General features: G+C 45.9%; 3 protein-coding genes across 3 annotated transcripts; 2 read left to right on the top strand and 1 right to left on the bottom strand.

Moving 5' to 3' along the window:
* Positions 1–48: 48 nt before the first annotated feature.
* On the bottom strand, positions 49–2,881 carry TRUGW13939_04147 (uncharacterized protein; the record flags this gene model as incomplete). The annotated part of the gene is made up of 3 exons (XM_035487324.1): positions 49–1,350; positions 1,397–1,984; positions 2,663–2,881. The coding sequence occupies 3 exons, from the start codon at positions 2,879–2,881 to the stop codon at positions 49–51; spliced, it is 2,109 nt and encodes a 702-aa protein (XP_035343217.1).
* Positions 2,882–5,984: 3,103 nt separating this feature from the next.
* Positions 5,985–7,164, top strand: TRUGW13939_04148 (uncharacterized protein; the record flags this gene model as incomplete). Its single annotated transcript, XM_035487325.1, has 2 exons — positions 5,985–6,014; positions 6,082–7,164. 2 exons carry the CDS (start codon positions 5,985–5,987, stop codon positions 7,162–7,164), a joined length of 1,113 nt encoding a protein of 370 aa, XP_035343218.1.
* Positions 7,165–9,509: 2,345 nt separating this feature from the next.
* On the top strand, positions 9,510–11,893 carry TRUGW13939_04149 (uncharacterized protein; the record flags this gene model as incomplete). The annotated part of the gene is made up of 2 exons (XM_035487326.1): positions 9,510–9,692; positions 9,755–11,893. The coding sequence occupies 2 exons, from the start codon at positions 9,510–9,512 to the stop codon at positions 11,891–11,893; spliced, it is 2,322 nt and encodes a 773-aa protein (XP_035343219.1).
* Positions 11,894–12,144: the final 251 nt, after the last annotated feature.

Raw genomic sequence — 12,144 nt, forward strand, 5'->3', positions numbered from 1 at the left:
TCTCATGATAGTAAAATAATTTTAAGGAAAAGAGAGGGGAAAAAAAAATCATCGGCGTGGTTGACCGACATTACTTTTATGAGCTACCAGCGCAATCAGAGCAGCGCCAACGCCGCTGCCATCCTTGGCTATGCCGATGCGAACTTTTCGCTCCTTCTCGCCCACGCCCTTGATCTCACGCATCGCTTCGCGGATGTAGTCTACAAACTTGGGGTAAAACTCTACCAGACTGCCGTCGACGCCAATGTCGACCGTCTCATCCGTGTTGATGCGCCCTGTATCCAGAAGAACAGCCGACAGAGCGACAGCGCTCAGCCGGGCTGCGCGCTTGGCAATCGCGTGGCCAATCGTCTTAATGGCCACGGCGTCGTCGGTGCTGGGGTCATGCACTTCAAAGTGCTCGCGCAGCGCGGCCTTGGTCAGGGCCAAGTCGCTGGTCGTGTCGGCCTCGACCGCGCTGAGGAAGCTCGTGTCAATGCCCCAGACGCTATACAGCGGCGATGTGTCCGGGATCGAGCTGCCGTTCTTCTGCAGCAGGTTTGCTTCCGGGTCCTTGGTCAGCGACAGGATCGCCCGGCGCAGGATCTCGCCTAGGAACATGCCCGACACTCGCTTTTCGAACATCTGGATGCCTGGGTTGACCGAGCCGGCGTCGAGCTGCTGGTCGAATTCGGTGTTGGGCAGCACGCTCAGCTGGTTGTCAAAGCTGCCCCATTCTGTGTTGATGACCATGTTGCCCGTGGACTGGTCAAAGTCGGCGCCTTTAGAGGTGTCCATCTTGGTTACCTTGTTCAGGGACTCGAGGTATGCGCCATTGGTGCCGGTGCCAAAAATGGCTCCAATCAGCGTCTCGGTCTTGCCGGGCGAGGTATACGAGCGCGCCATCAGAGTGCCGACAGTGTCGTTGACGAGCGCTGCCACGCGCACGGGCAGATGCAGCTCGTCAATGGCATTCTGCAGCATGGAGCACACATCCTTGCCAATAGCGTCGGGAATGTCGAAGCCCTTGGTCCATCGGATCAGCGTGCCCTGGTTAATGGACGTCTGGTGCACGGGGAAGCTGAAAGTAAATCCAAGATCAAAGATTTCCTCGCGCCGGTACTGGTCTGTGGTGCCAGTCATGCGGCGCCTCCGCACGGTGGTCTCGAAGTGTTCGTTGTGGTGGAGTTCCAGAAAGTGCTCGACCTGCTTGGCGAGGAACTGGAACAGCTGTTTGTAGGAGGGAGCGACCATCAGGTCGCGGGGGATGGGGACCTTGGACTGGGTCAGGTTGAAGGTGCTGTCGCCGTGCAGGTCGATGGAGCAGACGCGGAAGTTGGTGCCTCCGAGGTCGACGGCGAGATACAGGCCCTGGGTTTGTTAGTCAACCCCGCAACAAGAGACTGTGGAGAGCTACCTTTTCGGTTCCATTGGGCACGCTGGTCACGTAGGTCGGAATCTGGCTGAGCGTGGCGCCAGACTTGGAGAGGCCCTCGGACATCTGGCGCAGAAACTCGTCGACCCCGCGCTGCAGCTGGGGCGAGGGGTAGTCGAATTGGCGCGCCAGACGCGCGGCAGCGGCGACAGAGGGCCCTGGAGCAGGCATGATCATCGCTTCCGAGGGGCAGAGAGGCAGATGGAGGGAAAGCTGGGGGTTGGGGGAGGAAGAAGAAGAGTCGAGGGGCGCGGGAGAGGGAGAAGGGACGTAGTAGTAGTAGTTGCTGTCTGCCCGCGTGCCGATGATATCAGCGGAGGGGCTGCCGCGTGCTCCCGATCTCGACCCTGCAAGCACTGCAGCGAGCGTCGCAGAGCTAGAAAGAATGCTAATTGAACTAGAGTTAGCAGCAATAAAACTGGCAATGTTAATCAGCACCACCGCCGCGAGCGCCAGACCCAGTGCGGCCGTCCTCGGCTTGCCGGTGAGCTCGAACAGGAGGCGTGAAGCCCGAGTCTCTTTCGCCGGCGCCGTCATGGACCCATGCTGGGGAGGGAGGACTAGCCCAGCCTGGATGGAAGCAGTGGAATGCAGCAGGGATGATGGCCCAGGAATATAGTACGTGGTACGCGGTCTGTTCCTTGCAGTACAAAGTTATGGTATGTGGTTGTGGACAAGTCACAACAAGGGGAAGTGCATTGACTGCAGCTAGCGGTCTTTTAACGGACAACAATTCTCCGCTCGCTCCAATTCCCTCCTTGAGCTAGTCTGTTATTGCATTAATTAATACATGTAGTTACATACCGTTATTATTATTGTCCATACTCTTTTCGTTCCGCAAATTATTAAACTTTATGCAACCTCTGCCTGACCCGTCAGGCAGCATTGCATGTTGGTACTCTATATATTTTAATTGATTGACCACATCAATATTTGAATATTTTAGTCAACTGTAATGACCAACACGTTTATATTATTATTTGGCCAAAGTCGAATTGCAGTCATTGCTATCTGGCCATTACTTGAATGGAATGGGCCTCGAGAGACATCCTGATGGACACAAGACCCCAAGAAGAACGGCATGGAGACAATCCGGCCTACTTCAGGAATACATGTATATCTTGTTGAGGGTCTGATAATTCCCCCCTGACGATATACTCTTCTCGGTGCGCGACAATCCTAGGAACTGGGAGGTTTGTGGTGGAATGTACCCAATCCACTGTTGCCACTTTACTCCTACTTTTATACCATGAGTCCACCGGCAATGAAACTCGCATGATGAGCTTTTTCCTCGTTGATTCTAACATTGTAGAGCTTGTTGAAAGCGCCCTGCTCGAAAAAGACTACCTCAACCGTGCTTGATAGCCGAATCGACTGTGTTGTCTGCTTGATAGTCTTGATATCAGGTTCAACGCTCCATCGGGGCTCGAGGCCGAATCCATTTTCATGCGGTTCCGGCGATGACATTATTGTGTGGTGAGAGAGTGACGATGTCATATGAAAATTCTTTCAATGGTACATATTCCATTATATTCTTGATCCTAATACATACGACCATAGGGTGTGGAAAACAGGGCTTCCCGTCCGCTCAGCCGTACTTAAGCCACACGCCGGCTGGTTAGTAGTTGGGTGGGTGACCACCAGCGAATCCCAGCTGTTGTATGTTTTTGGTCTTGCTCACCCATTTTCTTCTTTTTTTTTTAACCCTCTTTTTGCTTCGTTGAGTGAACAGGAGTCACTTTATGTGTATTGATACGTAGTTGCGGTTTGTTGACAAATATATGAACTCACAAGGCGGCCCGTTTTGGTCAAGCGGTAATTGTGAGGTATTGGTTTACTAAACTATTGCAGTCGTAGATACAGGAAAATAGAATTGAACTTGACAGGGAGGCCTTGCTACTGGGAAGATGGTAAAGCTCAAATAATTGAGCGTGCCTAGGCCAGTTACAGGATCCCAACCTTGTCCTGCATAAAAATTAAAGACGCCAGCGTTGCTGTAAAATATAGAAATCAAGAAGCTAATAATGCTTTTTCTAGGTGCAATGCGGACTCCACTAGTCAGATTGATTATACGAAGATAAGGCTTGATGCCGAAGTGCTCGCTGTCAACATAGTCATATTATCGGTAGCATGGGTAATATTCATCGAAGTAGCAGGGCTTGAGATCACTTGGTAGAAGTAAACCACCGTTTCTCATGAAGAGCAAGGGATTCCGAGGATGGCAAATCATTGACAGTAGTCGCCGCAGTTACAACATCTTCGAGCAATGCTATGTTGAGAACTGAGAACAAGTGCACTGTTCAGTTGTTGCTCCAATATATGATCGATACAAAAAGAAGAAAACAAGAATACGAAGGCGTTGGGTTTGATATATCTGTTTAATATTCCTAGTTTATAGTTCGATTAAAATTTTATAATAATAAAATCCCACTCTTCTAGAAGCAATTATATTGGCAGGGGAAGCAGGGGAGTTGGCTATTCGACAGAGCCAACTACTGATCATTCGTCTATATTTCCTATCTTTTTATTTTGAGTCATTTTTATGTTTAATGGTGGTTGTGAGGCTAGTCAGGTAGTTTTAAACTTGTTTCAATCTTTGGGATTACACAACCCAGTTCCCACACCATCAAGCACCTGAGTCAAAGCTAATTAGTGATGTTTAACTACCACAATTGGGGAGCGTTCTAAAGCCTGAAGGACCCGTAGTGCAATAATTAGGGCGTAAATCGGGCCAATCATATGTTTACCAGAGCGCGGTGAACCCTTTTAGGGGTTTTGAAGATTTATCTGCTCTCAGCTGACAATCAATGATGTTGGTGGTGAATTGAAATGCACTAGTTGATCAACTGCTTTTGCCTACTTTCGGAATCAACATTTAGCTTTCAAATTACCAGTATTATGCAATCAATCCCAGCGTGAAATCCTCGAACGGGATTGCTACACGTGTAATTCGGCTAAGACCGGGCTCCCTAATTTGGTCAGGATCAGTCTTGGTGCTTGCTACAGGTTTGTATGAAGTCATCTCGCATTTATAAAATTCTCTTGTAGATGATATGTCACTTTCAAATGTTCTTATGTTTATATCTTGCATTATATTTTCTGTCCTACATGTCGTCAGATCAAAACTATCAATTGATTTAGATAGGGCTTATAAACTTAAGTTTTGTCTTGGTATTCGGAATATTGAAAGTGATTAACGATGTATATTTTGTAAAAATTAAACTTATTCTCCAGTGCTATATGAGAATTCTGTATTGGTTTCTGTCTTTAGCTCTTGAGTCGCCTCCTGGTGGAACCCTAGTCCTCACCAACCTTAGTCTCCGCTCTGACACTTGGAGATTTTGATGTGATTGCTGTAGTGAACAACACCAAAAAATGCGCTAGGTGATGTTGCTGCAAGTGAAGTTCCGTAGCAGTCATACAGTATTATTGCTGTTTCGTTTATTAAATTAATATGTATTGGTATTGCAGTGGGGGAAGCCCACTACATTGGCACCTTCGGGAGGGTGGTTTCCCCGGTGGCCGAAGGGGATGTATTTATATGCAAGCATCGAGCGGATAAGTGGTAGCAGGAGATAGCGAATAGACACCTGGCGCGGCCGGTGTAAAGAAGAATTGATTTGGTTGTTATTTGAAAGTGTTTTATTGGTCTATTTGCATGCACCCTACCTGCGCGCAGGGAACGACGGTTCGACATACACCCTGCTACATCTCACGCCAGTCCTTTTTACCAGGACGTTCACATCTTCCACCACAGTATGTCACATAAAGCGGCAACGAAAGATATTTCGATATACTACTATCAAAATCTTGCAATATACCAAATTTTGCAACCATTCTGCAACAATCTAATTTATTCAAGGAAACCAATGAAAATTGGTTTTGCTGAGTTAATAGATCTACAAAACAGATTTCTTTGTTAGAAATTACTAGGCGCATTTACGCGTCAACACTAGCCCATCCTTTCATGCACCTAACCCAACCTCATATACACATGACATTTGAAAATAAAGGTCCCCCTTACGTCCTGACTTAAGCCCTTACCAATTAATGCGCGCAGACAGTCCTCATTTCAAATTTTCCAATACGTTGCAACGACTTACAGGGCCTCATTAACTAGCTTGTAGGCCTTGTTGCAGACATTGTTCTCACTACCATATCAATTGATGCAGCTGACAGCTTCTTGAATACCCTAAATATCAATTCCTCATATAAGGTCACGTTCATCGACTTCCATACAGGCTTCACTGCAAGCCTGCTGCAGACCTTACTACAGATCTCAAGCCTCTCAATTGCAAGTAGAATGCTAGAAATACAACCAATTTTCTATATAAATTATAATATCTATAACGTGTCAAGAAATAAAAACGTATTAATTTTCTGCAATTAGCAAACAGTTAGTAATCATTTACATCTTATAACGTTGACGAAATTCCTAATGCATGGTGGGACGCTGACACGTATATAACCTATATGCGGGATCCACATTCTGCAAATGCATAACATTTAAACTGTTTTGTGACATGTTACAAACTGTGTGTGTTTGAAGTGTTGCACAGCGTCACTCAACATGCAGTTATCCGCATTCCTGCATTTTCTAGTATGTATTGCAAAGTTGGTTTCTAAATAGGTCTTCAACGTCCTCGGACTAATTATAAGGAAGCTAGATCAAGGTCTGTAACGCATTTACTGGGGTTTTCTATCTTTTCTCGCCCAAAGAGTGGACGATGGCTTTAAGTGGGGATTGTGCTGCTCTCACTCCGTATGGATACCTATCGGAAACGCAGTATGATCCCAGTCAGCCTGGCCAGTTTACATCCGTCCTCGTGGCCAATCTTCACGACCTGTTGTATGATCACGGAGCATCCAACAGGATGTCCGGCACGATGTACGCTGCCGGTGCTGGACTAGCTAAGGATGACATCGCTGTTGCTTATTCAGTAGGCATGGTAGATGCAATTGCTCGCCGCATCTGTCATATTGAGGATAACAAGGACCTCATATACGGGGATAGCGTCTATCTGATTACGTTCAGCTGGGCCCCTTTCAACACTCGCTATCGAACATGGGAACGTTTCATTAAATACACTCGGCTTTTAGAGGCCTCTACCTCTTCAGATGCTTCCCGAGTTGTAGAAAATTCCCGCCGTGGGAAGGTTTTGGCGGTTAGCGATCAAGACCTTGAAACAATTCCTGTTCGTGAATCGTGGGAGGAAGCAATGAAGCCATCATCACCATCCAGACTCACGTCCAGAATCACGCAAGCGTACACTCCTACTCCTATTTCGGTTATTTTCGAGAAATATGGAATGAGCCCGCCTGGCCTCTGCTCCAAATGCGGACCCCTGGTCCAAGCATCTATCAATGCGAACAAGGAAATCCATGCTATTGCTGGACTCCCTCAGAAGGTAGTCTTATGCGACTCGGTTGGTTTGGCTGCTGGTCTGAACCATGTGGCAACTTTGGCAGCAGCTAAGGGTAATGATAGCTCCTCTAGGGAGTCCTGCTGCGACGACTGTGCTTGTAAACTGGGTTCATGGATTGATAAGATGTCGTACAAGGTACTCGTCGCCATGATGGCAAGTGAGCCCAGGAGCACCCCGCAGGAATGGTTGTTGGAGAATTACCTGGTCATTTGCGCGACATTGTGGCCAATCTGTGTCATCAGCATTCTCAGCGGGTTTGATTTGATTGCAGACGCCCAATTTCAGCCGGGGGCTATGGGAGAACGGGATGCTGTTGACTGCTAGGGGGAGAAACTGGATGTTGGATGGTTTTGATGAGGCCAGGATCGATGGATCATCTGAGTGGGTGTCATATATCGCGGCAAAGGGGTTGGTAAGTGAAGATTTCGGGCTTATTATGACTACAGTCGTTGTTTCTTGCCCTTCAAATTGACCAATCTGGGCATAATAGCAACATACATTTTTCTAGGGAGTGGATAGAGAACACCCTTAAAAGAGATGGAGACACTCCTTTTAAGTTTAGCTACTTCTAGAATCAACATTAATATTTCGAACCATTCTAAGCCCACATAATGGGTTCTGTCTACACGAGCTACCCCTATATTTTATGCTAAGCATTTCAAGAGCATCATCTAAATCAATTAGTACGTGCTAGGCGAAGTATCTTTTCCCTTGATAGTAACATAACTTTATACTCTAGGTTTATAGCGTTATCGTAGCTTATGAAATTGAAAATGTTGACCCTATTGATGTTGTGGTCTGATTGCAATTAGTTTCAACTTTTATACTATATACGTGCCATTTTGCCAAAATTTGGGTTTCAATTTCAAACTAAAATTACATAAAATTCCACTAACGACTAGGCCCTCACTTACCCCTATATAAACCCTAACCCGCTTAAGAGAGCCTAGAGCGATCCTTCCTCTAAGATAGCCTAAAGCAACCGCTGCTATCCTTAAGGAAACTTGGGGCGACTCCCCTAAGACAACGTAGCTTTTAGGTACCCAACCTCTGCGATGTCTTACCCTGAAGCAGGTTGGGGGAGATTGCTCGAACCTATTCTTGTTAAGTGAGCCTTGTATTTTATCAGGATATCTTTCACAGTGAAGTTTCAAGACGTTTCCCCCATCTTTTTCATTTATTTCTGCTGCAAGTTCAACAACGTTTGGTGTGATGTTGATTTCGTCTGCTCGTCAGTCAAGCAGAAGTTCCATTAATCCTTTTTGGGAATAATTCATTGCTGCAAGCTCAACAACTTTTGGCGTTGATGTTACCTAATCTGTGTAATAAATTAGTGCAGGCCGTAACAAGTCCTAGGAAAATCATATGCTTAGTTCCTACTATACTACTTTTGCTTGACTAACATGACGCAAAAGCTTGGACCTGTAAGACCAAAAGAAACACATGCCAAGGTTAAGTTATGAATTGGATCAATTTTTAGCAAAAGTAAATGCACTCAGAGCCCAATATTAATAGGCTCATATTTAGATTTGCCAGCTCGATTTTAAAAATAGAAAAATAGAAAAAAAAAATTACAGATAACGTATTGAAACTAGAAACTTTAGAACAAATATTACTTTACGCTTCATGAGAGCTGGATACTTTGAGACGCCCCTAAGAAAATTTGGAAACCATGAAGAAAATATTAATGGGATTGATATTTCTTAAAGAAGAAAAAGGCGAGTTAGAACTTTCTATTCTGGACCTAGTAGATATGGCGTTTTCTCGGGACTTTTAGAGCCGTTCTTCGACTTCAGTTTCGGAATTCTGAAGGGATTGCTGGTGAATACTGTGTAAGTCTATAAGAGCCTTACGGAGAAAGGTATTTATAGTCATGTATCGAGCAAAACGGCTAATTAGGCTGCATAGAGTGATAGGGAAGTATATTCTGACCTGCCAATCAGAAAAGAGTGTTTCTCTTAAGCTAAGGATGTTTTATGGGTACGTATTCTCAAAGTTGGTGGGCCTAAGTTCTCCACATCTATAACCCTTTTTTTGGTGAATTAGGCTATGCCAAAAGAAGACAAGCGCTTTTGACAAGGCTGAAGCTTGTTGTTTGCTTCCAGAAGGGGAAACCACCTGATATTGAATATCCCCCCCCCGCCTTCTCTTCTTTGAACGCCTTTTGGGGAGTCTAGAGCTCTTTGTTATTTTTCGCTGCCCAGAATAGTGACTCTCTTAGTCTGCAATCCCATCAGTGACCAGTTCATCAAGCAAACAGCCTCCAAGTGCTATATGATTCGCTCTTCATATTGCGGGGTTCGTTCAGCCTGATCGTGAAATTGCCCCGCGTCACACGTGCAGAATCATTTGCCAAAATACATTTACCAACTTTCAAACTTCCAAGGTCCAGTCTGGAATCAAGACCTTAACGACTCAAGATGACCCCATGCAAGTTCTTCCTCGCTGGACACTGTATGAGAGGAGACGGCTGCCATTACTCCCACAACACCACGCCTGCAATCAATACTATATCCAGCCTGTCATCATTAGCCCCGCAGAATGTTACGGGTTCAAATACAAGCAAATGGGGCAATTCACACCCTTCCAAACATAGGTCAAAGGAAAAGAAATGCGTTTCCGCTCTACCTGGGAGATCTACAAATTTGTAGATCTCCTCACCTCACAACATGCCCCAATCTACACAAATAACATCACCAAAATCACTGGCTATCAGGGGTCCACCGCATGATTCGCGGTCGCAGATTCCATGCTACCACTATGCCCGGGGTAGTTGCCGAAATGGAAATGCCTGTCCGTATTCTCACCTTGCAAGAAATGAGCAGGAGATACAGGAAACTTCAGACCCAGAAGTGTGTCATTTCCAACTATATGTGACCTTTCCTAAGTTACTTATAGTACTAATGCATACCAGGAGAACCAAAACCACGATAATTTCACACGAAATCTCTGTGGCGCGTTGGCCCAATTCGAATGCGGTGCCCAAGTGTCTAAAATATCCCTCCCTACAGATTTCTCCGCTGCTCGAATAACTGGGCTGCCAGTGGGCACTTCACCGGAATATGTTTCTACACTTTGTTTAGGCGTAGGCATAGAAATACCACCAGGTTGCGTGCGAGTATTTGGAGCGGGTGTCCTCCAGAAATCAGCAGACATCAGACTTGAGGACCCTACATTTGCAAAGTTATTGTGTGCCAAAATCGATGCGAGAAATAACCTAGAGCCCCTACTCTTCCAGTTACAAGCATCTCAGATTCCAGTCAGCCTTTCCTCAGGCTCAAATGCTTGCCGAATTGAGTGCAGGAAGATCCAGTGCTCATGGTACAAGCCTGCTAAAACAGCATGGTTGAACTTTGGAAGTGAAGACATTGCCAAACGAGTCTTTAATGAATTCACTTCGAAGCGTTACCGCATTCTTGGTCAAACAGTTCCCTGCAACGCACCGACAAAAAGTGGAGGAGGGCGGAGAAACCACCATGCTTGGACGCTCATACTAACAGGTTTACCAATCGCCACCATGGAGAAAGATATCCTTGCCGCCATACATTCACCGCAAGATATCCCTCGGAACATAGAACTAGGGAAACCCAGTTACGATGTGGATGGTGAGCTGGCCAGTGCGACTGTGATGTCTTTGCTGAGTCAGGTTGGCCCAATAGAATGGAGCCAGGCCAACACAGAGTTAGAAGGCAAAAGAGCAAAGGCCATTGCTCGATTTTATGAGGAATCGGATGCACGGGAAGCTGCGAGAACGCTTCATAATCAGCCTCTATCATTTGGAACCAACATGAAACTAACTGTTCAGCTTCTAAGCACAGCAAAGTTCAAAGTTGCAGTCACTATATTTAGTGCCGTCAAAACTCGGATTCACACTGCAAGTGAAGTCTGGATAAAACAGCACTTGACGTTCAAGGTATACCCCAGCCCTGATCCCGGCTACCAGTACAGAGTTCTTAAAATTGAAGGCTTGGTTGCCAAAGACGTTGCCACTGCGAAAGAAACCATGAACGAAATTCTGGATGGCATTACAATAATGAGCCACGGGAAACCGCTTTGGGCCGCTTCGCTAAACCTCAACGGAAATGCCTTCCAGAAACTGAAAAAAATCCAACAAGACCATGGGGTAATTGTCATCCGCAACAGGAGTAAAAAGGAGCTGAAACTCTACGGCTCCCCTGAAAAGTGCGAGGGTGTAGAGTCGGCGATTGTTCGCATGATAAGTGCCGAGTCTTCTACGAACCATGCCATAAATCTAAACCCCGAATGCTTTCAATGGGCATGCAGTGGGGGGTTTCAGACGATCGTTAGGGTACTTGGAGATAATGTTGCTACATTTGATACCGTCTCAACACCGAAGAGAATCTTGATTGAAGGGTCAGAGAAAGAATTTGAGGCAGCATTAAAAATCGTCAAAAAGCGTGAATTCCAACTGATGACCGAGGCTAGTACTGACAAGGACTGCTCTGTGTGTTGGACTCAAGCAGAGAATCCTGTTTTCACAAAGTGCAGTCATGTGTATTGCATTGAGTGTTTTGAAAACCTCTGCACTGATGCCGGCTCTGGTGGGAAAAAAGATTTCTCAATTAAATGCCTGGGAGAAATGGGGAAATGCCAAGAAGCCTTTGGTCTTGAAGAACTACAAGACAACCTTTCTTCCAAGGCATTTGAAGATATCCTGGAGACCTCATTCGCGTCCTATATCCAACGTCATCCGCAAATGTTCCGCTACTGCCCGAAGCCGGACTGTGGCATGATATATCGCGCAAACAGCACCATGAAATTTAATACGTGCGCAAAATGCCTCACCGTGACATGTACTTTTTGCCACGCTCCACATGAGGGCAAAACGTGTGCGGAGTACAAAGATGAAGTCTCAGGTAGGTACCAAGCTACGCAAAAACTAAAGAAAGAGCTTGGGATCAAGGATTGCCCTAAGTGTATGACGCCCCTAGAAAAGATTGAGGGCTGTAACCATATGACGTGTGGGGGGCTGTGGGACGCATATTTGCTGGATTTGCTTGGAGGTGTTTTCAGAAGCTGGGCCATGTTATGAACATATGGGGGCAAAGCATGGAGGAATAGGGTTGGATTATTTGAATATCATTTAAGTTTGATGGAAACGTCTAACAAACTATGGACTTGTTATTCGAATGTTTTAAATGACACCACATGCGCTTATGGTAATTCGCAGGCCAGTGAGCATCAGAAAAGTAATACTACCTTTCTACATAAATCATTAAACCTCCGTAGATAGTACATACGACCATAGGGTGTGGAAAACAGGGCTTCCCGTCCGCTCAGCCG

The sequence above is a fragment of the Talaromyces rugulosus genome, chromosome II (genome assembly GCF_013368755.1).
Source record: "Talaromyces rugulosus chromosome II, complete sequence".
Classification (NCBI taxonomy): Eukaryota; Fungi; Ascomycota; class Eurotiomycetes; order Eurotiales; family Trichocomaceae; genus Talaromyces; species Talaromyces rugulosus.